This window comes from Microcaecilia unicolor, chromosome 11, assembly GCF_901765095.1.
Source record: "Microcaecilia unicolor chromosome 11, aMicUni1.1, whole genome shotgun sequence".
Classification (NCBI taxonomy): Eukaryota; Metazoa; Chordata; class Amphibia; order Gymnophiona; family Siphonopidae; genus Microcaecilia; species Microcaecilia unicolor.
Window position 1 is genome coordinate 107,964,399 of NC_044041.1, and position 27,745 is coordinate 107,992,143.

The 27,745-nt window shown below is 43.2% G+C and overlaps 1 protein-coding gene across 1 annotated transcript in view; it reads left to right on the forward strand.

The window, feature by feature from the left end:
* RANBP3 (RAN binding protein 3) overlaps positions 1-27,745 on the forward strand; it is a 316,713-nt gene that overhangs the window by 51,784 nt on the left and 237,184 nt on the right. Inside the window, exons 3-5 of the mRNA XM_030219670.1 lie at positions 4,672-4,708; positions 5,665-5,748; positions 26,895-26,966. Of these exons, the coding sequence (XP_030075530.1) occupies positions 4,672-4,708; positions 5,665-5,748; positions 26,895-26,966 (193 nt within the window). The remainder of the gene's footprint in view (positions 1-4,671; positions 4,709-5,664; positions 5,749-26,894; positions 26,967-27,745) is intronic.

The window sequence follows — 27,745 nt, forward strand, 5'->3', positions numbered from 1 at the left end:
TCACAATCCTGTCGCGATTTAACAACTTTGAATAACTTTGTGTCATCAGCAAATTTAATTACATCGCTAGTTACTCCCATCTGTAAATCATTTATAAATATATTAAAAAGCAGCGGTCCTAGCACAGACCCCTGAGGAACCCCACTAACTACCCTTCTCCATTGTGAATACTGACCATTTAACCCCACTTTCTGTTTCCTATCCTTCAACCAGTTTTTAATCCACAACAGGACATTTCCTCCTATCCCATGACCCTCCAATTTCCTCTGAAGCCTTTCATGAGGTACCTTGGCAAACGCCTTTTGAAAATCCAGATACACAATATCAACCGGTTCCCCTTTGTCCACATGTTTGTTTACTCCTTCAAAGAATTGAAGTAAATTGGTCAGGCAAGATTTCCCCACACAAAAGCCGTGCTGACTTGGTCTCAGTAATCCATGTCCTCGGATGTGCTCTGTAATTTTGTTTTTAATAATAGCCTCTACCATTTTCCCCGGCACTGACGTCAGACTCACTGGTCTATAATTTCCTGGATCTCCCCTGGAGCCTTTTTTAAAAATCGGCGTTACATTGGCCACCCTCCAATCTTCTGGTACCACCCTCGATTTTAAGGATAAGTTGCATATCACTAGCAGTAGCTCCCCAAGCTCATTTTTCAGTTCTATCAGTACTCTAGGATGAATACCATCCGGTCCAGGAGATTTGCTACTCTTCAGTTTGCTGAACTTCCCCATTACGTCCTCCAGGTTTACCGTGAAGTCAGTAAGTTTCTCCGACTCGTCCGCTTGAAATACCATTTCCGACACCGGTATCCCACCCAAATCTTCCTCGGTGAAGACCAAAGCAAAGAATTCATTCAGTCTCTCTGCTACGTCTTTGTCTTCCTTGATCGCCCCTTTTACCCCTCGGTCATCCAGCGGCCCAACCGATTCTTTTGCCGGCTTCCTGCTTTTAATATACCAAAACCGTTGGACCTTTTCTAATTCCGCTATATCTTTTTTGAGATACGGCGACCAGAACTGAAGCAATACTCAAGGTGTGGACGCACCGTGGAGTGATACAAAGGCATTATAATATTAACATTCTTTTAATTTCCAGGAGAATACCATCTAGACATATGTGTTCTTTCAAATGGAAGCAGTTAACTAATTGGTGCTTGGCTAATGGACACAATTCCACAATTTGTTTATCAAGTAGTCTTACTCTACTTGTATCATCTTTATTGGGGAGGCCTTTAAATTTCGTCCTTAAGGGTACATCTTAGTGCTTTCTGAACCTGCTGTTCCTCAATGGATAATTTTTCCAGTTTCCTATGGTACCATTATCCCACGGTTCATGAATGGGCTTCTCCATGTCAAACCTCTGTTATAGAATCTCCCTGTGCTTTGGGACCATAATCTAGTGCTAACATCGATAATGAAAACGGCTTTTGAACTGTTTTGGAAACTTCTTTAAAGAAGTTCATTACTTGGAAGGTCCTTTTCCATGTGGCAGTAGTGTTGGCGAGAAAGGTGAGTGTGCTTCAGTCATTGGTGACTTGTGAACCCTACATTTAATATCATCATAACAAGGTTGTTCTCCTCTGAAACCACTAAATTCTTGCAGAAGGGGACGTTGCCTTTCCACATTGAGGAGAATGTTCTCAACCCCCCCCCCCCCCCCCCCCCCTCTAAACACGTGAGGAAGACTTTTTCACGTTTTGGATTGTAAAACATGCTCTGGTGTACCAATTTGAAATCGTTAATCCCAACAGAAACAGTACTGCAGTCTCAAAACAAACTCTTATTAAACTGACTGTCGTCTTGTATCCAGTTCTGTTATCAAGAAGTGGATATTCTTCTCAGCTCCTGAGTGAAGTCTCATCGGATCAGAGCCATTGTAGCTGTTCTGGTTAATGATTTGATGCTTCTAGCTAGCAACTGTCACAATTAGTTAGTGTGGGCTGCTTTTACAAAAACTACAAACAATTGAGGAGCCCTATTCTTGGGAGTTGCCCAGTTGTGTGCCTGATTGATCATGCTATCTATGGAAAACATCTGTTGGTGAGCAGCACTGAATTTTCATTTCCAATGCAAGAATACCCCTAATTATTATTATTGTTGAGCAGTGTCACAGAACAAACATGCAGGCCGTGGTCCTTTCACCTGCTCTTTGTTTTGGTTACTTTATGCTTTGTGTGAAGTGTCTGGTTTTCTTTTGAAGAAGTAGATTTTTTTTAAATGTCCACACCAGGGTCTGGTTTTTAGCAACTAAGACTATTCATGGAATTCAGCTGGCAGGTGATAATGATAGGTGAGAACCCTGTGGAAGCAGTAATCATCAGCCTTCAGTTTTCTCATCACACTCATAGGAAAGTGTCAAACAGAAGCAGAAAGTTGACATGTGATATTTTTCAAGATTCTTCCAGCCACAGCTGTGATTACTATCCATCAAAGTAACAAGCATTTGCATTGAGAGAGAGAGAAAAATAAACAATTGGTGTGTTTAAATTATTACTAGGCAGCATTATGACTTCATCAGTGGTATGAGAATCTAGGAAATCTGCCTGCCATTGTCAGCCGTGTCTACAGGTTATACCAACATTGTATGTTCATCAGTGATGCTAGAAGCCAGCCAGCCAGCTTCTGTTTTATAGTGTATGTAATACGTTCACAGGAGAATGCTGTGTATGTGTCTGATTGGCTATGCATTCACCACATGAGGGTTCTGCAGACTTGAGCCAGGTACTGTAATTAGAGTGACCATAACTGTGTTTACCTTTCATTTTATTATTTGGACAGAGTTTAGGCTCATAGTAATTACGTTTTATTTCTCTGCCCGTGTGTATAAACAAGGTCTCAGTGCTCTTTGCTTACAAAGAACAAATACAGAATTGGGTATGCTAAGAATGAAATTCTTTCCCTTGTAAAACCCTGCTGGTTGTGCCGGTCATAGCACCTAAGTGCTACATTCAGACAGCAAGATGAAACCCCCTGTCTCATGCAGGCTGTTGTTGGTGTTTTGAAGTGTTGCAGGCCAAAAATTGCAGTAGTTTTTTTTAGGTATGCACAAGCATTGCATGACTGCTGTGGTTTCATTTTATGGCTCTGATTGCTAGGTCCTAGAAAGTTTGCAAATAGGTCATGAAATGAACTCCGATTAGGAATTCTCAGTTAGAAAACATAAATACAGGGTATCAAAAGAGCAGTGTGTAAATAATTTCAGTTTCTATAACTGTACATTTTCAGCATTTAAACTGAAGATATGTTGTAATTCCTCTGTAGGCCCCACACTGTAGGTCTTGATTTCTTACTGGAACTCTTTCTGCTGGTGTTATAATGGAATCTAACTGTATGGCCTTTAGTAAAAAAACAAAACACTTTTTATTTGTTTACTAGTAAAAAAGGCCCATTTCTGGAACGAATGAAACGGGCGCTAGCAAGGTTTTCCTGGGAGTGTGTATGTTTGAGAGAGAGAGCCAGAGTGAATGTGCGGGTGTGTGACAGAGTGAGACTGTCTGTGTGACAGTGTGTGTGTGAGAATGAGTGTGTGTGACAGGGCCCCCTCCCCTGTTCCTAATGCCCCTCACCCCGTTCCCTCCCCTCCTTTTCCTTCTCCTTCTTCCCACACTTTGGGTTCCTTAAGGCTTTCAAAAGTCTATGTACCCCCGTGGCCCTAACGCCCAGTATCCGGATACCCCACCGCTTTCCTCCTCACCCCTCCCCCAAGATGTAATACTTTCACGTCCTTTATTTGTTTTTTAAAGTGTCCTATCTACCCTGTGTACAAATGCCCGACATTCAGATTGTGTTCCTCTCGTAAATTGTCATTTCATTCACTCATTCAGAACTTGCCCCCCTCCCCCCCCCCCTGAACACTTTTGGTTCCTTCAGTCTTTTAAAACTCTCCTATGTACCCTGTGTGCTAATGGCCAGCATTGAGATTGTTTTCCTGTCCCAAATTTGCATGTCTTTCAGTCATTCACAACTCCCCCCCCCCCCCCCCCCCCTTCTCTAGTTTAACACTTACTTTCGTTTCCTTCAGTCTTTGAAAACTCTCCTATCTACCCTGTGTCCTAATGGCCAGCATTCAGATTGTTTTCCTTTCCCAAATGTTCATGTCGTTCAGAACTCCCCCACTGCCCCCATTTAACACTTTCGGTTCCTTCAGTCTTTTAAGACTCTCCTATCAACCCTGTGTCCTAATGGCCAGCACTCAGATTGTTTTGCTCTGCCAAATTGTCTGTCACTGATGTCACTGAGGTCAGTGCGTGCCTGTTGGAGGTGAGAATTATTATATAGGATATGTTATTTATAGGAATTAATATTAAGGGGTTTTGCTGTATGATGTACTGTAATTTTGGTTGTATTAACTTGTGATTGTAAGCTATTATATATTGTAAACTGCATTGGACCCCTTTGGGGGAATACTGTAAGAGTTGATTGATATTTGCTTGAGGTCACACAGTGACTGAATTGAACCTAGGACCCAAAATGTTACCCAGCAGTGCATAAGCTGCTTAATTTCTATGATTCAGTAAGGAAGATACACAAAACTTCCACATACAAATGTTTTTTAGTTGTAATTTAAACTCTGTTGGATACTGTTATGCTGTGAGAACAATCATCACTGGTACACTTCTTACCACCTAACTTCCATTCTTTTAATGCTTTTTTTCTCTTCTTGTTTCAGAGGTCTGCAGATGGTTCTAGCCCAGAAGCTGGAGAAGGTAAAGAAACAGGAGTCTTTATTTTTTGTCAGTATTTGAAGACAAAGAATTGTGATTGTCGTATTTAGTCCACTTGAATATAACCTGATGAAGAAGCATGGATAACTCTGGAAAACTAGTCAAATATGTATTAAGTTAACCCAATAAACAGATAATGCCTCCATTGTATTATTAATAAAGAAAAAGTGGTAGAAAGCTGTTTTTAATGCATGTTTTGTTAGAAAAATGCATTTGTTTTCATCGTGCCTGTCCATAGGAGTCACACTTCATTAATGGATTTAAATGCAGCTGTCCTACCAAATTTCTTTTAAACCAAGTCAGTGAAGATGGCCTCCTGATATTCATTTCAGTAGAGCTGGGCCAAGTCAGATATGAGGTAGGGGAGGCAGCATGAGTGCTGGGGAGGGACTGTGGATCTCTGATCCCTTTTCCTGCAGCTCCATTTCTGGACCTCTGATCCCATTCATTGCACCTCTGACTCTTGGTGGCAACTTAGAATCCCTCCTCCTCCCCCATTTCTGATCTATTATGTGTAACACAGTTCATGTCTGTAATGTCATCATGTTCAGCAAGGGTGCTGAAAGATGTCACCTTGCGCCCGGAAGGCTAGATGTTTCAGAGCCATTGCAGTATCTCTAAGAGTGCTTGGTTAGTCCATATACTAACCCTGCTGCCTTTGAGAATGGGAATGGAAGGCGATACATTTTTTTTTTTTTTTTGGGGGGGGGGGGGGGGGGTGAGCTAGAAAAGAGAGCTAGGGTGATTGGTGGTGGACAGGATCTATTTATTTATTTATGACATTTATATCCAATATTATCCCAGCAACCTGAGTTCAGTGTGGAGATAGGGGAAAGAAACCTTGGAGTGGTAGTGACAAAAAAAATTGGGAAGTGCACTTTTCTTCTATGCAGCTAGTGTGCTCTTTTATTTTTATTTTTCTTGTGTTTTTCCTGCAGATTCAGACAAGGAAGATGGGAATTACTGCCCTCCTATGAAACGTGAAAGAACATCATCTTTAACTCAGTTCCCTCCTCAGTCAGGTAAATTGGCTTCCAGAAGTCAGATCTTCCACCAGGATCTTAAGGAGCTGCATACTGAAGGTCCCTGTGGTGTGTGTGTGTTCATTTTCAATTTATTATATCACCTTGATTATTTATACCGCATTCATTGTTGGTTTAATTATAAATTAATGGTGAGTGTGACTGGGCAGACTGGATGAACGTTTCAGGTTTTTATCTGCTGTCATCTACTGTGTATGTTACTATGTATGTAAAACAGTTTACATACTAAGTCAGCCTGAAAAGAATGCCAGAATAAAAAGAATAGTAGAAACAGAAAACAGAAAAAATATTAAACCTACACAGTGAATCCATCTGCATCACCCCATGCTCACCTCCTTACCCTTTAAACGCTGTTTTGAATAGGTACATCTTCAAGGTCTTTCTAAATGTAGCTAATGAATTAATGCTTTAACTGACAAAGGCAGGGAATTCCATAGAAAAGGAGGCAAATTTAAAAAAACAAAAAAAGTGTGGTCACAAGTAAAGTCCAATCTTGCACAAAAAAATGATGGAACGTATAAACATAACTCAGATCCAGATTGGAGCGTGCAAGATGGCCTATATAGTATGAAACAGACAAAGAACACAGAGGAAACAACCCTTCCAAACAGCACAGGCGCACAACCACAGCGAAGGTGCAAATCAATGGACAGACAACACTGTAAAGTCCAGTTCTTTATTGCATCCACTGACTCAACACAGGCCTGTGTTTTGGCCAAAGGCCTGCCTCAGGAGTCTCTATTGGATGTGTTGGACAACAATGTCAGAAATTTCTAGTGAATAATAGCTATATGAAGCAGGTACTTGAAACCGCTACTGCAGCGTATATAAGACCTTGACTGCCACGCAGTCAAATCAGTGTGAGTACCTCTTGCTCTTAAAGAAAATAGACTTTACAATGTCTTCTGTCCATTTATCGGCACTTTTGCTGTGGTTGTGTGCCTATATGGTATGAAAACACATGATAACTATTGTGGAGTACCTGTGATAAGAGCTTTGTAGATCACAAATACTACTACTACTTCTGCTTATCATTTCTATAGCGCTACTAGATGTACACAGTGCTATAAAAATGATACAAATAAGACCTTGAACTGCATGTGGAAGGGAACAGTTATGTTAATAGAGCAATGAGGGGACATGATTAAACCTATGACATAATATCCTGATGGCAGTTTTTTGGGCTTAGTTTCTTGAGTTGTGCTTATGTGACACCTGCATAAACAATGAAGTAATCAAATCAAGACACAACTAATGTGTGTAACAATGTGAGCTGAGATGTTGTTTGAAGATAACTCCAGACTGCGCTAATTTGCCGTAGTGCAAACAAAACAAGCAGAAATCTGTAGGATTTTGAGATCAGAACCTCTTAGCTACCCAGTATTATATAGATACTGCTAGCCACTCTGTTGATTTCACATATAGCCTATGCAATCAACTGCTAAGTAGTCTCACAATTATAGCACAAAGTATACTATTCCTTGTCATCAAGCAGATGAAGCCATTACGTATGGGTTGTGTCCATCAACCAGCAGGGGGAGATAGAGAGCACTCAACTTTTTACAGTGCCTCATGGCCAGCCAGCTCCACTGCCTCTTCAGTATTCTCTATCTCCCCAAGCAGGGTGGCTGCAGCTTCTTCGAGCTCCATCAAAAATCTGCCTGGGGGTGGCTCCTGGCTTGCCAGTTGTTAGCCGGGGTGTTAGAGGCTATAGCAGCTTCACTTTGAAAGTACATAGGTTAGCCCTTTCCCTGCCTTACCCATGCCCCCGTGGATGTGGACATATTAGCTTGCTTTTCCCTGTCCTTTCCCACTCAGTGGATGCAGGCACATTGGTTCGCCTTTCCCTGCCTTTCCCACTCATTTGAGCCTCCAGAGTTCTTATTACCTCTGCTTTCCACACAGCGTTAAAAAAAAAAAAAAAAATGGAACAGGTTTTCCTTTGATTCTTCTATGGGACCGAAGCTGTGAGGTAAGAGTGTTTTCTAACTCCTCTGGGGTGGGCCCGCGATCGGGGCGTTTTTGGCGCGAAACCGCCATTTTGAATTCTCCCGCCGTTTTCAGCGATGGCTGCAGAGAATGTAAAGCGCTGTTTCCGGTGTGGCAAGCGCAAATCAGCAGCAGGGCTCTGTAAATCATGCTGTACAGGTGTAAGAGCTGGCCCGAGCATGGCGAGTGATGATTTTTCCCACTCAGAGCTGGCAGCGGACACCATTTTGAATTCTTCGCATGGCGCGGCCTCCGTAGAGACGGAGAGCCCTGAGCCCGGGGGGGGGGGGGGGGGCTCGAATTGAGGCTATTCAGGGAGCGGCTAGCCCCGGACGGGATCTGGGTGCCCAGGGCACCTGTGTTATTATTGCATAAAGCATACATGCTGAAAACAGCTCTCCCTCAAGGGTCGTCTGAGGCCCCTTCTATTGTCCCCCCCCCCCCCCCCCCCAGTGGATTCTGGCCTGGGACTGCCCGCTGAGGCTATTTTTCCTGATAATTGGCATAAAGAAAAGCATAGACGGGCTAATTCCCCTTCAGATTGTGGTGCACCTCCTTTCCCCCCCCCCCCCCGTGGTCGAGCTGTGAGGATTCGGAGAGTTCTGGCAGGCCTTCGTGGTCTGAGGAGCCAGAGTCAGGTGCAGAATTACCACAGGATCTGGATGATCCCTCCGCGGTGAGGATTTTCCACCGTGATGAGCTGCCAGAGCTTACTTCAGATGCCCTACAGGTCCTTTCTATTGAAGAGCCTGACAGTGGCAAGGCCTCCTCTGTGAATCCTAGGATGGCTAGTACCAAAAAGCCTGCTCGAGCCTTTCCTTTGCATGACTCCATCCAAGAGCTTATTTTCCGCTCAGTAGGCTGACCCCGAGAGACCTTTGAAAGTTTCCAGGGCTATGGGGCAATTATACCCTCTGCATGAGGAGCATTTGGCTCGATTTGCAATGCCTAAAGTAGATGCCCTAGTCACTGCGGTGACAAAGAGAACTACCCTCCCTGTTGAAGGAGGAGTTGCCCTGAAGGATATACAAGACCATAGGCTGGAAGCAGCACTTAAACGGTCCTTTGAAATTGCAAGTCTTACTGTTCGGGCGTCTGCATGCAGTTGTTATGCTGCTAGAGCCTGCCTGGCGTGGTTGCAACAGGCAGTGGAACAGCCCGGAGATGGAGCGGAGCCCTTCTCGGATGTGGCTCCGCGGCTGGAGTCGGCCTCGGCCTTTTTGGCTGATGCCCTTTATGATATTGTCAGAGCTTCGGCTAAACAAATGGCAGTAGCAGTGGCAGCTCGCCGTCTTATTTGGCTACGACATTGGGCAGCGGACATGGCCTCTAAGCAAAGGTTGGTGAAGTTGCCCTTTTAAGGCCTTCTCCTATTTGGTGAGGAGTTGGAAAAAAAAATTGTTAAAGGCCTGGGAGATTCTAAACCCCAGGCCGAAGATAGGCCGAGGCCTTCCTCCAAGGGCCAGGCGGTCCACTCCTCTTATAGACCTCGCTTCCTTGAAGCTAGAAGGTACCGCCCTGGACATTCTGCTGGGTTCACTTCTCATGCCCGTTTTTCAGCAGAGGAGCTCCTTTCGCTCGGACAAGCGTTCCGCAGCCACCGGTTCTAGGACTGGAGTTCAGGGGCGACCCTCTCAATGATGGTGCGCCGGCCCCCTCCTCACTTCCTGTCATTGGAGGACGTCTTTGCTGAGGAGTGGGCCAATATTTCCTCAGATCAGTGGGTTCTGGACCTGATCAGAGATGGCTACAGAATAGAATTCAACGCCCCAGTAAGAGACGTGTTTGTGGAGTCCCGATGCGGTTCTGCTGCCAAACGGGCGGCGGTAGAGGAGACTTTGCAAGGTCTGATTCAGTTAGGGGCCGTGTCCCCGGTACCTCCCACCGAACACGGCTACAGCCGATACTCCATCTACTTTGTGGTGCCGCGAAAAGGTGGGTCTTTTCGCCCTATTCTGGACTTAAAAGAATTAAGTCCCTGAGAGTGCGGCATTTCCACATGGAAACCCTGCGCTCCGTCATTGCTGCGGTACAGCCAGGAGAGTTTCTCACGTCTCTAGACCTGAAAGAAGCTTACTTGCACATACCAATTTGGCCCCCGCACCAGAAGTTTCTGAGGTTTGCGGTGTTGGGAAAACATTTCCAGTTCCGGGCCTAGCCTTTTGGCCTCGCCACAGCTCCCCGAACCTTTTCGAAGGTAATGGTGGTAGTAGCTGCTTTGCTCAGGCGAGAAGGTATCAATGTTCACCCGTACCTAGACGACTGGCTCATCAGAGCAGACTCTGTAACAGAGAGCTATCAAGCTACACAGCCAGAGTGGTCTCAGTACTTCAATCTCTAGGCTGGGTCGTCAATATGGCCAAAAGTCACCTGATCCCCTCGCAATCTCTAGAATATTTGGGGACCAGGTTCGACACAGACTCGGGCTATGTATACCTACCCGAGCTAAGGCGGTGCAAGCTTCAGAATCAGGTCTGTCTGCTCCTGAGGATGCCCCGCCCGCGAGCTTGGGACATTGTCCAGCTGCTGGGATCGATGATAGCCACATTGGAAGTGGTGCCCTGGGCGAGAGCGCACCTGAGAGCTCTACAGTATTCCCTACTTCAAAGATGGTCTCCAGTTTCTCAGGATTATCAATGCAGACTTTCTTGGCTCCCTGTGGCCCGACTCAGCATGGAGTGGTGGCTCTCAGACAGCATGCTGCGGCGAGGAATGCTGCTGGCGCTCCCCGATTGGTGTCTAGTAGTGACAGATGCCAGCCTGAAGGGCTGGGGCGCACATTGCAAGGGAAAGCATGCCCAGGGTCTATGGACACCCGAGGAGTCGGAGTGGTCCATCAACCGCCTGGAGTTGAAAGCGGTGTTTCAGGCGCTTCTGGCCTTTCAAGTGACCCTGGAAGGATTGGCTGTCAGAGTGATGTCGGACAACACGACAGCAGTGGCCTACATAAATTGACAAGGCGGCACTCAGTGCAGAGCACTGGCCGTGCAGGCCGAACAGATTTGCCACTGGGCCGAGCTGCATCTTCAGTTTCTGTCGGCAGCTCACATTGCAGGTCAGAGCAACGTGCAAGCCGATTATCTAAGCAGGCATCAGATCGATCCAGCAGAATGGGAACTAGCAGACGAAGTATTCCTGCAGATATGTGCCAAATGGGGCAAGCCCGTGATGGATCTTATGGCCACAAGTTCAAATGCCAAAGTCCTGTGCTTCTTCAGCAGACGGAGAGATCCTCGCTTGGCAGGGTTGGATGCCTTGACTCAGCCCTGGCCTCCAGGCCTACTATATGTGTTCCCTCCGTGGCCCTTGATAGGGCGCGTGCTCCTGCGGATTCGGCTGCACCCAGGAGAAGTGGTCCTCATCGCCCCGGATTGGCCCAGGAGGCCTTGGTATGCGGACCTCCGACAGATGCTAGTGGAGGCTCCCCTTCCTTTAACTCTGGTACCGAACCTGTTGTCACAGGGCCCGGTAGCCATGGAGGACGCCTGCCGCTTTGGTCTTATGGCATGGCGATTGAGAGGGCGCAATTGAGGGACAAAGGCTATTCAATCACAGTCATTTCCACTCTCCTGCAGGCCCGCAAGCGTTCCACTCTGTGGCTTATGCCAGGATTTGGTGCCAGTTTGAGTCTTGGCGTGCTTCAAAAGCGATCACACCCATGTGGGCTCCTGTCACGCCGATTCTGGACTTTTTGCAGGATGGTGTACAAATAGGCTTGGCCTATAATTCCCTGTGGGTGCAAGTGGCAGCGTTGGCCTCCCTTCGTGGTAACGTTGAAGGCGTGTCTTTAGCTGCTCATCCAGATGTGGCACGGTTTCTTAGTGGGGTGCTTCGGCTTCGGCCTTCTGTGCGAGCACCCTGTCCAGCTTGGAACCTGGGGCTAGTTTTGAAGGCCCTGCAGGCTTCTCCTTTTGAGCCGCTTTGGCGAGCATCGGAGAAAGATTTGACACTAAAAGCCGTTTTTCTTGTGGCCATTACTTCGGCGAGACGGGTGTCAGAGCTCCAGGCGCTGTTCTGTAGAGACACATTTCTGCAATTCTCAGAGTCCGGGGTCACGGTTCGGACCGTGCCTTCCTTCATGCCTAAGGTGGTTTCAGCGTTTCACCTAAACCAGCCTATTTTCTTGCCCTCCTTTGATAAGGAGGTGTTTCCAGAATCCTTTGGGCAATTGCACCTGTTGGATGTGCGCAGGACTCTGCTGCAGTATCTGCGAGTTACTATCTCTTTCAGGATGTATGATCATCTGTTTGTTTTGCTATCAGGTCCTCGCAGAGGGTCTCCAGCGTCTAAAGCCACTATTGCCTGCTGGCTCAAAGAAACTATCTTTTCAGCTTATCTGCTTGCCGGCCGGTCTCCGCCTGTAGCCTTTAAGGCGCATTCTACCAGAGCGATTTCTTCCTCTTGGACTGAAACTTGAGCACTCTCTCATCAAGAGATATGCAGTGCAGCAACATGGGCTTCTGAGCTCTCTTTTGCCTGACATTACAGGCTGGATGTGGCTGCTAGGAGGGATGTGCGTTTTGGAGCACAAGTGCTAGCGCATGGTGTAACCTCTTCCCACCCTATCTAGGGATTGCTTTGTTACATCCCATACGTAATGGCTTCATCTGCTTGATGACAAGGAAGGGAAAATTAGGTTCTTACCTTGGTAATTTTCTTTCCTTTAGTCATAGCAGATGAAGCCATGAGCCCTCCCTGTATGATTGTCTGTATGCTGTGAATCTGTTTCAGGTTCTGTTCTTGTTTCCTGAAGTTCCTTCCTTGGGAGAAAGTTGGAAAACAGTCTTCAGGATTCATGTTCACTTATAGGAGGATGAGTCCATTCCCTCCAGTTTGTTTTGGAGGATGAGTTTGTTCCCTCCAGGAGGATGTGTTCATTCCCTCCTTTTGAGTTCATGCCCTTGTTAAGGGGCCATCGTTCGCTGTGAGGAAAGTTTGTGTTATTCCCATTGCCATACTGCTTTGGAAGCTTCAAATACTGAAGAGGCAGTGGAGCTGGCTGGCCATGAAGCACTGTGAAAAGTTGAGTGCTCTCTATCTCCCCCTGCTGGTTGATGGACACAACCCATACGTAGTGGCTTCATCTGCTATGACTAAAGGAAAGAAAATTACCAAGGTAAGAACCTAATTTTCCCATAAAACAATTCTTTTTAATCTAGGAGACTAAATGAATAAGTTCTGACATCTGCAGCAGATGAGTCCAGAGACCCATGGGTTACATCCATCTACCAATAGAGTACTGAACTCAGTATTATAGGATACTAAGCTCCTCAAATAGTCGGTGTATTTCTACCTCCAGGAGCTCCTGGTTTCCTCTGTATGGGGGCTCTATTCTAGGTTTCCTAGCTCAATAGAGCTTGGGGTGTTGCAGCTTGTCCTTTTCTTCTTTCTCCCCCCACCCCCCACTACTCCTGAGCCCCTGCTTCTGTTTTCCTTCCTCACAGAGTTTAAATAAAAAAAGCAGTTTCAGTCTGCAGTGGCTTTGAAGGGGTTGCCTTAAGGGCTGTGTCTCAGCACATTGTGCAGAAAACTGTGTCAGAAGTACCGACTGCATCGGAGTGTGTGCTCCTTTAATTTCTGTTTTCCTTCAGGGGATCTTGGTTGGTTTTATTCTGTTCCATGGATGGCTGCAGAGATGGTTAAATGCTGCTCCTGCTGTGGAAAGCAAAAGTGGAGAGCAGCATCAGGTCTTTGTCTGACAGGGTGCATGGAGGCTGTAATGGCAGCGGATGCTTCTGTAAAGAATGAGCTGATTTTTTTTTTTCCTGTGTTGGTGACTCACGGGGCCCACTGTCCACATCAGTCTCCCACTGACTCGGTTGTTGTCCAATCCCCCATGGCCATGTTAAATTGATCCCTGGCGGCTCCCATGGCAGGCTCCTTTGCTCATCATTCTTTTTCAGGGTCCTTCCCTTTGCCGTCGGCTGGGGCAGTAGGGATCATGTCTTTGGCTTTTGGAGTTAGGGAGCCCTTTTCTCCAGAATTTGTCCTGCTTTTACACCAGGCCTATCTTTTAAAGAGCACCCGTCAACAGACAGGACCCCCTCCCTCCATTCATGGGTCTCAGCAGCCATAGTTGGTACAAGCTTCCCAACCTCTGAACTTGGATCCTGCAGGCAAACGGAGGCATTTTTGGGAACTTGTCTGAGGTGGGGTTGTTAGCCCCCCCCCCCCCCCCCCCCCCCCCCCCCCCAAAAAAAAAAAAAATATATAAAACAAAATTTCCTTTTCTTTCTGAGGCTGCCATGTGAGCAGTCTCCTAGCAATCGTCATCCTCCTGAGGACGGAGGAGGGCGAGATTTTTTTTCCTGATGAGGCAGATGATCCTACAGCAGTTAGAATTTTTCATATGGAAGAATTGTCTTTGATTGTCTCAAGACACTGGAGGTTCTCAATATTTCCCATCCTGAGTCTCAGGCACCAGCTGCTTCTAATCCATAAATTGGCTAGCACTAGGAAACCCTCCAAGGCTTTTCCAGTAAATGATGGTATCCAGGAGCTCAGTTTGGCACAGTGGACCACCCGAAATATGGACCTCAGGGTGGCCAAGGGTATGTTGCGTCTTTATCCAGTTACTTCTGATTACCTTAAGAGGTTTAAATTGCATTGGTGGTAGCAGTCACCAAGATTATGCTGCCAGTGGAGGGTGGTATTGTTTTAAAAGATGTGCAGGGTTGGAAGTTAGTATCTTCCTTGAAGCTGTCATTTGAGGTTTCAGCCCTTTCCCTCCAAGCTGCCATTTGTAGTTCTTATGCTATCTTAGCTGGGACCAGCAAGTGGCATAATCTGTTCCAGCAGTTCGCTGTTTTCTCGAATATAGAGTCCGAGCTAGCTTATTTGGAAGATTCACTAAATGGATTGATATGGGTTTCTACAAAACAGATGGTCATAGCCCATTGCTTATTATGGCTTCCCTACTGGGTGGCAGATGCAGCTTTCAAAAAGTGTCTCACTAAACTTCTCTTTTGGGGCAAGCTACTGTTTGGTGAGGATCTTGAAAAGTTGGTTAATGATTTTGGAGACTCTAAAATGCAACACTTACCCGAGGATAAGCAGAAACCTTCCTTTTGGTCGGGGTTGGCTCTGTCGCGGTTGAAAAATGCCAGAAGGTATCGTCTGGGATGTTCTTCATTTCAGAGGCCTAGGTATTGACAGTGGCGACCCTTTTGAACCAACAAGGGAGCTTTGAGTCATTGATAGACCCTTGGGGCTGTAGTTCCGGTGCCAAGCCATGAGCTCTGTCAAGGACACTACTCTTTTTCGTAATACCAAAGAAAAGCAGGTCCCATCGTCCAGTGTTGGATCTCAAGAAAGTAAATTACTTTGTTAGAGTCCAACATTTGTGCATGAAGACGCTGCCTCCTGGAGGCAGTCCAACTGGAGGGGCTATCTAACGGCTCTAGACCTCATAGAGATGTATTTACATATTCTTGTCTGGCCACACATTGGTGCTTTCTTCACATAGTGGTTCCGAGATGCCACTTTCAGTGTCAGTCTCCACCTTTTGACCTGGCTACTGCTGTCAGAATATTTTTTTTGTAAGCTGCTTTATTTTAGGTGTGGTATAAGTTTTGTAAGTAAATACATTTTCCAAGGTTATGGTGGTGATGACAGCGTTTCTGAGAAAAGAAGGGATAATGATTCATCCTTATCTCGATGACTGGTTGTTCAGAGCTGTGTCGGAGCAGGAGAGTTGTCGCACCACCGCCAGAGTGATTGTGTATTTGCTATCCCTCAGTTGGGTGATCAATTTTCCTAAGACTCATCAAGATGTGACCCAGATGTTGGCGTGTCTGGGGGTTCGTTTCAACACGGCGCAGGGCAGGGTATTCTTGCCGGACCAGAGGCTTAACTAAGCTGCAGAATCAAATTCAACATTTGCTACGTGTCCTGAATCCCCACACATGTTTGGTTATTTAAAACTTAAGAGATTGCTACTGTTGGCCCAGACCGTATCGGGGCGATGTACAAAGTTAAAATTAAAAGTCAGAATAAGAATACCAATACGACACAATCACACCAAGAAAAATGAAACCAGTCTATTCACAACAAACAAGGTGACATGTCACCACTGCCCCTGTCACAGCGCTTCGAAATCACTAAAAGCTCTTTGAAAAAAGTGAGTTTTTAGAGTTAAATCCAATGATCCAAGATGGCCGCTGGTAGGGATGTTTGAACCGCAGCTCCTGACCCTCTATTGCAAAGTCGCGAGTGGGAATCTTCCCCATCTAGTTATGGGGAAGAGAAAGGGCAAACCTAGTGTACCTTGCTCCACAGGTCGGGTGAATTCCTCTTCCACCCGACAGACGATGCTGGAGGAGTCAGGACTGCTGTCGTGGAGGACCCAGGTCGGAGCTTCGAGGGGTCCGACGAAGATCTCGGACCCCAGCGTAGAGGGAGTGACTCTCAGTCCCCCTCCGATGACAACACTCCCGCGACCCGGAGGGGAATTGCTGGCTATTGAGAGTCAACTGGCGAGGGCCTCCGGAAGTGTAGCCCCTGCAGTTTGTGGTGGAGACCCTTTAGCTACCTCTTCCCTGCTTGAGGTATCATCGCAAGCGAGTTTGATGCTGTGCGCCTCTCTATCTGAGCGACGCCAGGACGAGCCCTCCGTTTATGTTCGGGAGATATCGAAATCGGCGGTTGTCACTATGGACTCCATTTGGGAGGCGATTCAAGGCCTGAACACCACATTACTAAAAGTAGCAGAATCATTCCCAAAAGAAGTGGGGAAATTAACTCAAGATTACACTGAACTTTCGGGTAAGGTTTCTCAGCAGACATCCAAGACGGACTCCCTTGAAGCTGAGGTAAACTCTAATAAAACTTTATTATTAGCAGTTACTAAAGATAACACTATTCAAAAAAAGAGGATTGACTATATGGAAAACCAACTGAGGAGAAATAACCTTCGATTTTTTTTTTTTTTTTTTTAGTTCCAATATTTTTATTGTGTTTTATAAATGATAACAAATGGCTAAAATAAAGCAATTAGCCAGCTTAACAAGTTAATAGTAACAAGCATCAGCATACATGTTCAAGTTAGGGCAAGTCCGGGATTATTTCGATAACAGATCATAATCATAAGTCACAGGAGTAATACATAATTTCAATTCTGACAAAGGTTATTATGTAGTGGGTTTAGTAAAGGAGACCATATTTTGTTGTACTTAACAAGTGAGTTATGTTTTTCATCCGCAACACATTCATATTTAGCTAAAATACACACAGAATTCCACCATGATAAATAAGTTACTTTGTCAAGATCTTTCCAACAAAAGAAAAGTGTTCTAAGGGCTTGATGTAACATTAAATCCAGTAATTGTGCTTGATATTTGTCTATTGATGATTGTAACATTAGTGATCCACATATACAGTGGTGGAAATAAGTATTTGATCCCTTGCTGATTTTGTAAGTTTGCCCACTGACAAAGACATGAGCAGCCCATAATTGAAGGGTAGGTTATTGGTAACAGTGAGAGATAGCACATCACAAATTAAATCCGGAAAATCACATTGTGGAAAGTATATGAATTTATTTGCATTCTGCAGAGGGAAATAAGTATTTGATCCCCCACCAACCAGTAAGAGATCTGGCCCCTACAGACCAGGTAGATGCTCCAAATCAACTCGTTACCTGCATGACAGACAGCTGTCGGCAATGGTCACCTGTATGAAAGACACCTGTCCACAGACTCAGTGAATCAGTCAGACTCTAACCTCTACAAAATGGCCAAGAGCAAGGAGCTGTCTAAGGATGTCAGGGACAAGATCATACACCTGCACAAGGCTGGAATGGGCTACAAACCATCAGTAAGACGCTGGGCGAGAAGGAGACAACTGTTGGTGCCATAGTAAGAAAATGGAAGAAGTACAAAATGACTGTCAATCGACAAAGATCTGGGGCTCCACGCAAAATCTCACCTCGTGGGGTATCCTTGATCATGAGGAAGGTTAGAAATCAGCCTACAACTACAAGGGGGGAACTTGTCAATGATCTCAAGGCAGCTGGGACCACTGTCACCACGAAAACCATTGGTAACACATTACGACATAACGGATTGCAATCCTGCAGTGCCCGCAAGGTCCCCCTGCTCCGGAAGGCACATGTGACGGCCCGTCTGAAGTTTGCCAGTGAACACCTGGATGATGCCGAGAGTGATTGGGAGAAGGTGCTGTGGTCAGATGAGACAAAAATTGAGCTCTTTGGCATGAACTCAACTCGCCGTGTTTGGAGGAAGAGAAATGCTGCCTATGACCCAAAGAACACCGTCCCCACTGTCAAGCATGGAGGTGGAAATGTTATGTTTTGGGGGTGTTTCTCTGCTAAGGGCACAGGACTACTTCACCGCATCAATGGGAGAATGGATGGGGCCATGTACCGTACAATTCTGAGTGACAACCTCCTTCCCTCCGCCAGGGCCTTAAAAATGGGTCGTGGCTGGGTCTTCCAGCACGACAATGACCCAAAACATACAGCCAAGGCAACAAAGGAGTGGCTCAGGAAGAAGCACATTAGGGTCATGGAGTGGCCTAGCCAGTCACCAGACCTTAATCCCATTGAAAACTTATGGAGGGAGCTGAAGCTGCGAGTTGCCAAGCGACAGCCCAGAACTCTTAATGATTTAGAGATGATCTGCAAAGAGGAGTGGACCAAAATTCCTCCTGACATGTGTGCAAACCTCATCATCAACTACAGAAGACGTCTGACCGCTGTGCTTGCCAACAAGGGTTTTGCCACCAAGTATTAGGTCTTGTTTGCCAGAGGGATTAAATACTTATTTCCCTCTGCAGAATGCAAATAAATTCATATACTTTCCACAATGTGATTTTCCGGATTTAATTTGTGATGTGCTATCTCTCACTGTTACCAATAACCTACCCTTCAATTATGGGCTGCTCATGTCTTTGTCAGTGGGCAAACTTACAAAATCAGCAAGGGATCAAATACTTATTTCCACCACTGTAACTATATTATATGATAAAACATCTTGAATATTCAAGGTGGAAGATATTGTGTCCCATACAGAATTCCAATATTCTTGAATATATGGGCAAGAATAGATGATATGTTTAAGATTTCCAACATCTTTTTCACAGGTCCAGCATTTATTCACACTGTTTTTTGGTTTTATTGTGTTCAATTTGGCGAGTTTAGCAGGAGTCCATAGGGCTCTGTGTGCTAAGTAGAACATAGATTGTGAAATGGACGCTGATTTGGTGGTATGAGTAATTTTAAACCAAAATTTTTCCCAAGTTTTTTCATCTAGTTGGGCATTTAGATCGCATTCCCATGATTGCATGGTATTAGTAGGTTCTTTGAATTTAGCTAACTGTAGTATTTTGTACCATTTAGATGCGACTTTTTTGGAAGTCATAAAAGACTTGCAAAGTTGCCAACAAGAAGGGTAATCAGTAGTTAATTTTTTTATATCTACGGAGTTAGTTACACAGTGTTTGAGTTGAACCCATTTGTAGTATTGAGAACTTTTAAGACCATATTTTATACTTAGTTGGGCAAAAGGTAGCCAAGAATTATCTTTTATAACATCATTGAGAGTCCATATACCAGCTTTTTTCCAATTTATGCAACAATTGTTAATTTTGAATTTTGGATTGTTCCAAATTGGGATGTACATAGTATGTGTTATGGGATGTGTGACAACTGAATCAAGTTCATTAAAAACAGTTCTAAGAGTTTTAAACAAAACATTAGAAGAAACATTAGTCTTTTGAGACCAAGGGAAGAAATGTGTGGGTGTGTCTGGTTGCTTTAGCATTTCAATCTGGAACCATGATGAGGTGTTGAGTTGTTCTTTATCATACATAAATGCTGAGTTTTGCTTTAGGAGAAAAGATAAGTGATAATCATAGAAACTAGGAAAATTGACACCACCTTTTAGTGGACATGCCTTCAATTTTTTAACTGAAATTCTAGGTGTTTTATTATTCCATAAAAATTGTACTAATTTAGCTTCAACCTTCTTATATGTTGTTGGATTTAGTAACATAGGTAGCATGCTAAGAATGTAGTTAATTTTTGGCACTATCATCATTTTTATGGTTTCTAGTCTACCCCACCAATTAAGCCTTAATGGTGACCATTTTTGAGTTAGTAATTCAGTAATTTTAATTATATTTTCAGAGTTATATTTAATAGTGTCCTCAATAGTGGGGCCAAATAAAACTCCCAAATACTTAATTTGATTATCATTCCATTGAAAATTATATTGTTGAATAATATGTTTCAGATGAACACAATTTATGGGCAAAAGTTCCGTTTTTGTGGTATTTAATTTATAACCGGATATTTTGGCATATTTAGATATTAAACACAGTATGTGAGGGATTGATGTAGGAGAGGTGAATAGTAGGACATCTGCATACGCGGCTAATTTAATGTTTTGTTGACCGATTTTAACGCGACTGATAAGGGGGTGTTGACGAATCGCTGTTATTAATGGTTCAAGGGCTATATTAAATAATAATGGAGATAAGGGACAACCCTGTCTAGTGCCCCTTGTTGGTGTAAAAGGCTTAGAAATTACATCATTAATTTGAATAAATGTAGTTGGGGAGGTATACAGGACTTTAATTATATTGATTGATTGTGCAGATAAACCATACCATTGTAGTACTTTGAACAAATATGGCCATTCTACACGATCAAATGCTTTTTCAGCATCTAATCCTATTGCAACCAAAGGATCTGATGTTTCTTGTCCATGCATTAGTATGTTAGAGAAGGTTCTTGTGTTATCTGAGGAGGATCTCCCATTCATAAAACCCGTTTGATCTGGATGTATGATTTTAGGTAGGAAAAGTTGTAATCTCTCGGCAACAATTTTGGCAAATATCTTGGCATCCAAGTTTATTAAAGATAATGGTCTATAGTTTTGCACAGAACTGGGATCTTTATTAGGTTTCAATAGCACAATAATATTGGCTTCAGTAAAAGTGCCTTTTATAATACCAGTTTCTATCATGTAATTGTAATAATCACATAAAATTAGGGATAATATAGACTTAAAGGCTGAATAGAATTCAATTGGTAAACCATCCGGTCCGGGAGCCTTTTTTGTCGCCATGTTTAGGATAGCTATATTAATCTCGTCTATTGTGATTTTTTTTTAGAAAACATCTTATTGTCTTCTTCTGTGATAGTTTGATGTTCTAGTTTTCCCAAAAAATCATAGTTTAATGACTCAGTTTCAATGTCTGAAGTATATAAGTCTTTATAAAAAGATTGGAATCTATTTGCTATGTTTATGTTATTTGTTAGAAGAACATTATTCTCATCTTTGATTGAAGAGATGTAGTTTTTTTCTTTCGATTTTTAAATTTCCCCAAATCACTGTTGATTCCGGCCAAGGAAATGTTAAAAAAATACTTTACTGAAGTTCTGGGTGTTCCCCCAGAAGCTTTTCCTCCATTAACTAGAGTTCAGTACATTTCTGGGGCTGTATACGGAAATGTACAACTTCCTCAATCTGACTTAAATCTGACTTAAAAATTCCCTGGAGGTTATCACGGAAAGGACGACGTTATTGGTGTCATTTGCCTTGGAACAGGACCGAAATAACATATTTAGACTTTTTTTCGTCACATTTCCACACCCTTTCTAGGTTCTAAAATTCAAGTGTTTCCTGATCTCTCTCGAGAGACACAGAGAAGAAGGAAAGGTTTCCTAGCATTAAAAGCAAGGGTCCTACAATTAGATGGGACCTTTGTACTTAAATTTCCCTGTAAATGTTATATTTCCTTTGAATCCACTAATTATATTTTCTTTGAACCTGGAAAGCTTGTAGAATTTGTCAGTAAGGAGTAATGTGTTGTTACTAGTCGGCAGCTTAGACTTGAGCCCTTGTCCTTCCCTTTTTATTTTTTTATTAGTGTTTAAATGTTTGTAGGTTGTGGTGGGATTCCACCTCAACCTTGATTTAGTTAACTTAGAGGCATATTTTCAAAGCACTTAGCCTTCCAAAGTTCCATAGAAACCTATGGAACTTTGGAAGGCTAAGTGCTTTGAAAATATGCCTCTTAAGTACCTAGTTCTTGGATCACTTAATTTGGACTAACAAAGATGATATTTTTTTTCCTTAATGTTTGTTTCAGTAAGTATTGATTTTTTCTCATTTATGTATTGGACATAAATGTAATATAAAATGAATAAATAAAGTTAAAAAAAGCGAGTTTTTAAACTCACTAAATTGCTTATAAGAGTTCTCTAAACAAACTGAAAGAGACCATGAATTCCACAACTAGGTGCTAAAAAAAAATAGGCACTTTGTCTCATAGATTCCAATTTAGTTCTATTAGAACCTGGTACAACCAACCGGTAGTCACTAAGTGAACTTAATACATGAGGTGGTACATGAATACTGGGTTCCATGACTGCGACCCTGGAGGTGGTGCCTTGAGCGAGAGCTCACATGCGTCTGCTTTGACAATCTCTGTTGAGCCAGTGGTCGCTTGTTTCTTAGGATTATAATGTGCGTCTCCTGTGGATTCCTTGGATGAGGCAAAGCATGGGGTGGTGGCTGCAGTCCACCAACCTGCAGCAGGGCATGCATTTGTGCCCCTCCTCACCGCCGTGGATTGTGGAATTGACTAATTCCAGTCTCAGGCTGGGGAGCTTATTGTCTACAGCACAATGCGCAGGGGCTTTGGACCATAAATTGCTCAGAGCGATTTCAAACGCCTTTTGTGCCCTGATGGAGGGAAAATCATTGCAGATGCTCGTGGACAACACGACTGAGGTGGTTTATGTCAACTGTCACTAGTCACTCGCAGCATGTCCTCGGCAACAGAAGCGCGTCTTGTTTTGGGCAGAGAATCATTTGCAACACATTTCAGCAGCTCATATAGCAGGTTGTCTCAATGTTATGGGCAGATTACCTCAGCAGAAAAGCTCTGGATTTGGAGATGTCATCAGATGCCTTACTGTTGGTCATGCAAAATGAGGCAAGCCGGCGATGGATCTCATGGTGACGCAACTCAATGCCAAGGTGGAGAGGCCCTTCAGCAGGGGAAGAGAATTTGGCTCGGATGGCCTGGATGCTCTCTTTCAGCCTTGGCCGGAAGTGGAGCTTCTGTACATCTTTATGGCATGGCCAGTGATAGGGGCAGGTTCTGCACAGGATCCTGCATCATTCGTGGCTTGTCATTCTGATTGATCCAGACTGGCCCAGAAGGCCATAGCATGCAGATCTGATTCATCTGTTAGTGGACATGCCGTTTTTTTTTTTTCTTTCTGTGGTTCCAGGTCTCCTCTGACAGAGTGTCCCATTGAGATGTAAGGACCCTCCTGCTTTGGTCATACTGCTTGGATCTTGAGAGGTCAAAACTGAGAAGAAAGGGCTAATCGAACTCCCTCATGATGACTCTTCTTCAGACATGCAAACATTCAACCATTGCAGCATATGATCGGGTCTGGTGGACTTCTGAATTGTGGTGCTCTGGCCAAGAGTTATCTCCGTTGTCTGTGTCTTTACCACATCTGTTGATGATCTTGCAAGAGGGCGCTCAGAAAGGCTTGGCATATAATTCACTTTGAATGCAAGTAAAGGCTTTTCACTTGTTACAGAGGTCAAATTCTTCTTTGGCTGCGCATCCGGACATCGTCTGTTTCTTGAGAGGGGTTAACATTTAAAGCCCTCTCTGCAACCTTCCTGTCTTCGGCAGGACTTTAACTTGGCTCTCAAGGCTTTGCAGAAAGCTCCTTTTAAGCCCTTGTAGAAGGCTTCTTTGAAGGACTTCTCTAAAGATGGTCTTCCTGATCACTTTCAAGTCTACTCTTTCTTGCACAGAAGTACTTCACTCCTTCTGTATTTTTCTCTCGGGTTTTTGCAGCCCAATTACATAACCCTATATTTTTTAGCATCAAATCTTAGTTACAAGATTCTAGGATATTCTTCAAGCTTCACTAGCTCCTCATGTTACCCATACCACCAGGGATCTACCCTTTTGAAGATTTTGGTATCATCAGCAAAAGGGAAACCTTACAAGACTGCCCTTTCCCAATGTCACCTACAAAATTAAAAAAGAATCGGACTAAGAACAAATCCTTGTGGCACACCACTGCCACCCTTTGTCACTTTCTATTCAACCAGTCAGTCACTTTAGGGCCCACACTGAGGGCACTAGTTTATTTATAAGTTGCCTGTGTAGAACTGACAATAGCCTTGCTAAAAATTTAAGTACACCCCATCTAATGCTCTTTACGTAAATACATAAGTATTGCCATACTGGGAAAGACCAAAGGTCCATGAAGCTCAGCATCCTGTTTCCAACAGTGGCCAATCCAGGGCACAAATACCTTGGCAAGATCCCCAAAAAGTACAAAACATTCTATACTGCTTATCCCAGAATTAGTGGATTTTCCCCAAGCCCATTTAATAATGGTCTATGGACTTTTTCTTTAGGAAGCAGTCCAAATTGGCAATGAATTCCAGAGTTTAATTACATGTTGAGTGAAGAAAACTTTCACCGATTCGTTTTAAATTTACTACATTGTAGCTTCATCGCATGCCCCCTAGTCCTAGTATTTTTGGAAAGCGTAAACAGACGCTTCACATCTACCCGTTCAACTCCACTCATTATTTTATAGACCTCTATCATATCTCCCCTCAGCCGCCTTTTCTCCAAGCTGAAGAGCCCTAGCCACTTTAGCCTTTCCTCACAGGGAAGTTGTCCCATCCCCTTTATCATTTTCGTCGCCCTTCTCTGTACCTTTTCTAATTCCACTATATCTTTTTTGAGATGCGGCAACCAGAATTGAGCACAGTATTCGAGGTGCAGTCGCACCATGGAGCGATACAAAGGCATTATAATATCCTCATTTTTGTTTTCCATTCCTTCCCTAATAATACCTAACATTCTATATGCTTTCTTAGCCGCAGAAGGTTTCAACGTATCATCAACGACGACACCTAGATCCCTTTCTTGGTCTGTGACTCCTAACGTGGAACCTTGCTTGACGTAGCTATAATTTGGGTTTCTCTTTCCCACATGCATCACTTTGCACTTGCTCACATTAAATGTCATCTGCCATTTAGACGCCCAGTCTCCCAGTCTAGTAAGGTTCTCGTAATTTTTCACAATCCTCCCACAATTTAACGACTTTGAATAACTTTGTGTCATCAGCAAATTTTATTACCTCATTAGTTACTCTCATCTCTAGGTCATTTATAAATATGTTAAGAAGCAGCAGTCCCAGCACAGACACCTGGGGAACCCCACTAACTACCCTTCTACATTGAGAGTACTGACCATTTAACCCTACTCTCTGTTTTCTATCTTTGTTGATCCAACTGCCTGGTCACCCAGTCAAAGAAATTAATCAGATTCTGACAAGATCTACCTTTAATAAAATCATGCTGCTTTGTTTCTGCAATCCATTAGATTCCAGAAACTTTACTATCTTTTGTCTTTGGAGTGTTTCCATTAATTTACTCACCATAGGAACCAGACTACCTACTCTGTAGTTCCCAACTTCCTCCTTAGTAACACTGTTGTCGAGAGGGGAACAACATATTCTGTTCTCCAGGACAGTGGTACTAGTCCAGGCTCTAAAGAAGCATTGAAAAGGTCATTGGAGCCACCAAAACTTCCTTAAGTTCGCTCCGTACCCTCAATGCATCCCATCTGACTCCACCTGCATATAATGCAATCCGCTTTGATTGTACCACAGAAAAGTAATAGATCCAAATCCATGACCCATACTTTTACCCTTTACTTTATCTCACAAATATAGTTTTCTGAAAATTGTTCAAGGTCTATAACATTTTCATTCCTATCACTAACATATCTAAAAAAAAAAAAAAATTCTTGCTCCTCATTTTACCACATTGGCTGTTTTTTCTTCCATTTACATTTTTGCTTTCCTATCAGCTTTTCTTAGCTTTTCCAGGTACTGTTGCCTGTTTCCTGTGTCTGTTGTTTATGAAGGCTTATCTGTTTTCCCTTACCTTTCAGCTACTGCTTTTGAGAACGAAAATGGCTTTCTTTTCTTATTTACATTCCTGAGAGAAAGGTTTGTTGCCCCTAAAACAACTCCTTTCAGTTTTGTCCACTTTCCTTCTACTTCCTCTTCCTCTAAATGTTCCCATCTATCTAACATCTTTTTGAGATTTTTTTGACATCTGGAATCTTCATTTGTGAATAAATCTTCACTACGTATCTCAGTATTGAACCACACTATTCGGCGATCACCCACTGTAACATTAGAAACTTTCTCCATTTGTAAGCATTAGGTCTAGTAGTGTCCTATCCTCCGTGGATTCCTTTACCAACTGCTGAGACAGTTCTCTCTGAAGAGGGCAGGGCTGACGGCTCTTAATTAGCTATCTCCATCTGCTGGCCAAGGTGCATAAACCATTATTTCTGGACTGGTCTGGTTGGTGTCACATCCAAAGTAGGAGAGGAAAAAAATCTTCATAACAGTAAAACGAAGAAAATTTACTCAACAGTTAACATATTTCACCTGAATTGTAAATTCTTAGGGCCGTAGCCTTCCATATCTTTTCCAATGAGCACTTTAAACTTTGAAATGCAGTATTCTTTAGCATCCATACCAGACCAGTCCAGAACCTATGGGTTGTGTCCGTCAACCAGCAGATGGCCATCCACTGGTTGACAGACACAAACCATAGGTTCTGAACTGGTCTGGTAGGATTAAAGGAAAAATAATTAGTAGGTAAGATCTTATTTCTCTATAGCTGTATCTAATGTTTTTAAATGGCTGTTCATAGGCTTACTGTTGATTTCAACAAATATTAGTTAGAATATATAGTTACAGATGCATAAGTTTTGAGGTTTTTCTTAGTTTGTGTTTTAAAATGTTTTTCAAACTTTCCATACTGTTGCTTAAATTATCTCTTAACTTTCATTCTGCCACCAATTTCTCGTTATTTGTGTCAGAAGGGTTTGCTATATGGTTGGCTTTTTTAAATAAAAGCAGCATACCACCATTCTTTACTGTAATCAGTTATCTAATCCTTTGTAAGATCTCTCTTCTTGTAATAGTACTAAACTGTAAAAGACTTTGTAAGTTTGTGTCTCTATGTGTATTTGTACATATTTAAATAGATACAAGAGTGTGTTTCTTTTTAGTAACTTTGTCTTCCTGTCTACAGTAAACAAGAATAATGTATTTATGCCATCAAGCTTCTGCCAGCCTTCAGCTGGGAACTCAGACTCTGAGCCAGGTGAGCTACCTTAGTGATCTACCCACTCCATTTTACCATCTTACTGGATACTTTAATATACCCAAGGCTTTGTTCTGACAGCATGACAAGAGTGATCATTGCATTATTATTGTCCTATGTGAATTCATCTTTAAGGTTTTTTTGTTTTTGTTTTTTGTGCCCTTCTTTAACGAGATAGCTGTATGGACTGACAGAGATCAACAAATTATCAAATGGCCTAGTACCAGTCAAGCACACTTTCATTGCATCCTTACTTCCAAAAGCAGAGAAGTATAGATGGTGTTTCTCTGGCAGTTTGAGTATCACAAGAGGCAGGAAGTATTTGTATGCAGCAGTAAGAGTCTTGCTTTGAATAAGATGTGGTTATGTTTAAGTCTGTGCTTCTGGATTTTTGGAAGTAAGGCTGCATTGTGCTGAAGATGAAAATTGATATTTCTTATATTAAAAGTTACAGAGAGAATTGTCACAAACAAGTAGGTGGTAGCACCTTGCTGACCCAGTTGTTTTAAAGATGATCCAGCACAGGTTGTAGTGTCTTCCATCTTATGATTAAAAGTTAGATTAGAAATGCCTTCATTCTCCATAAAGACTGCTGAGCGTGCAGTTTTGATTGTTCTTTTTGAGGAAGCTCCTAATGAGTGAAATATTGCAAGTATTAGGGGTAGCTCTTTTGCAATACAGTTGGTGCTGTTTGTTGTATGTTTATTGGTCATTATTAGAATTACCCATGGATTTTGACCATTCAATATAAAGGTATTTGAAATGTTTTTATAATAATT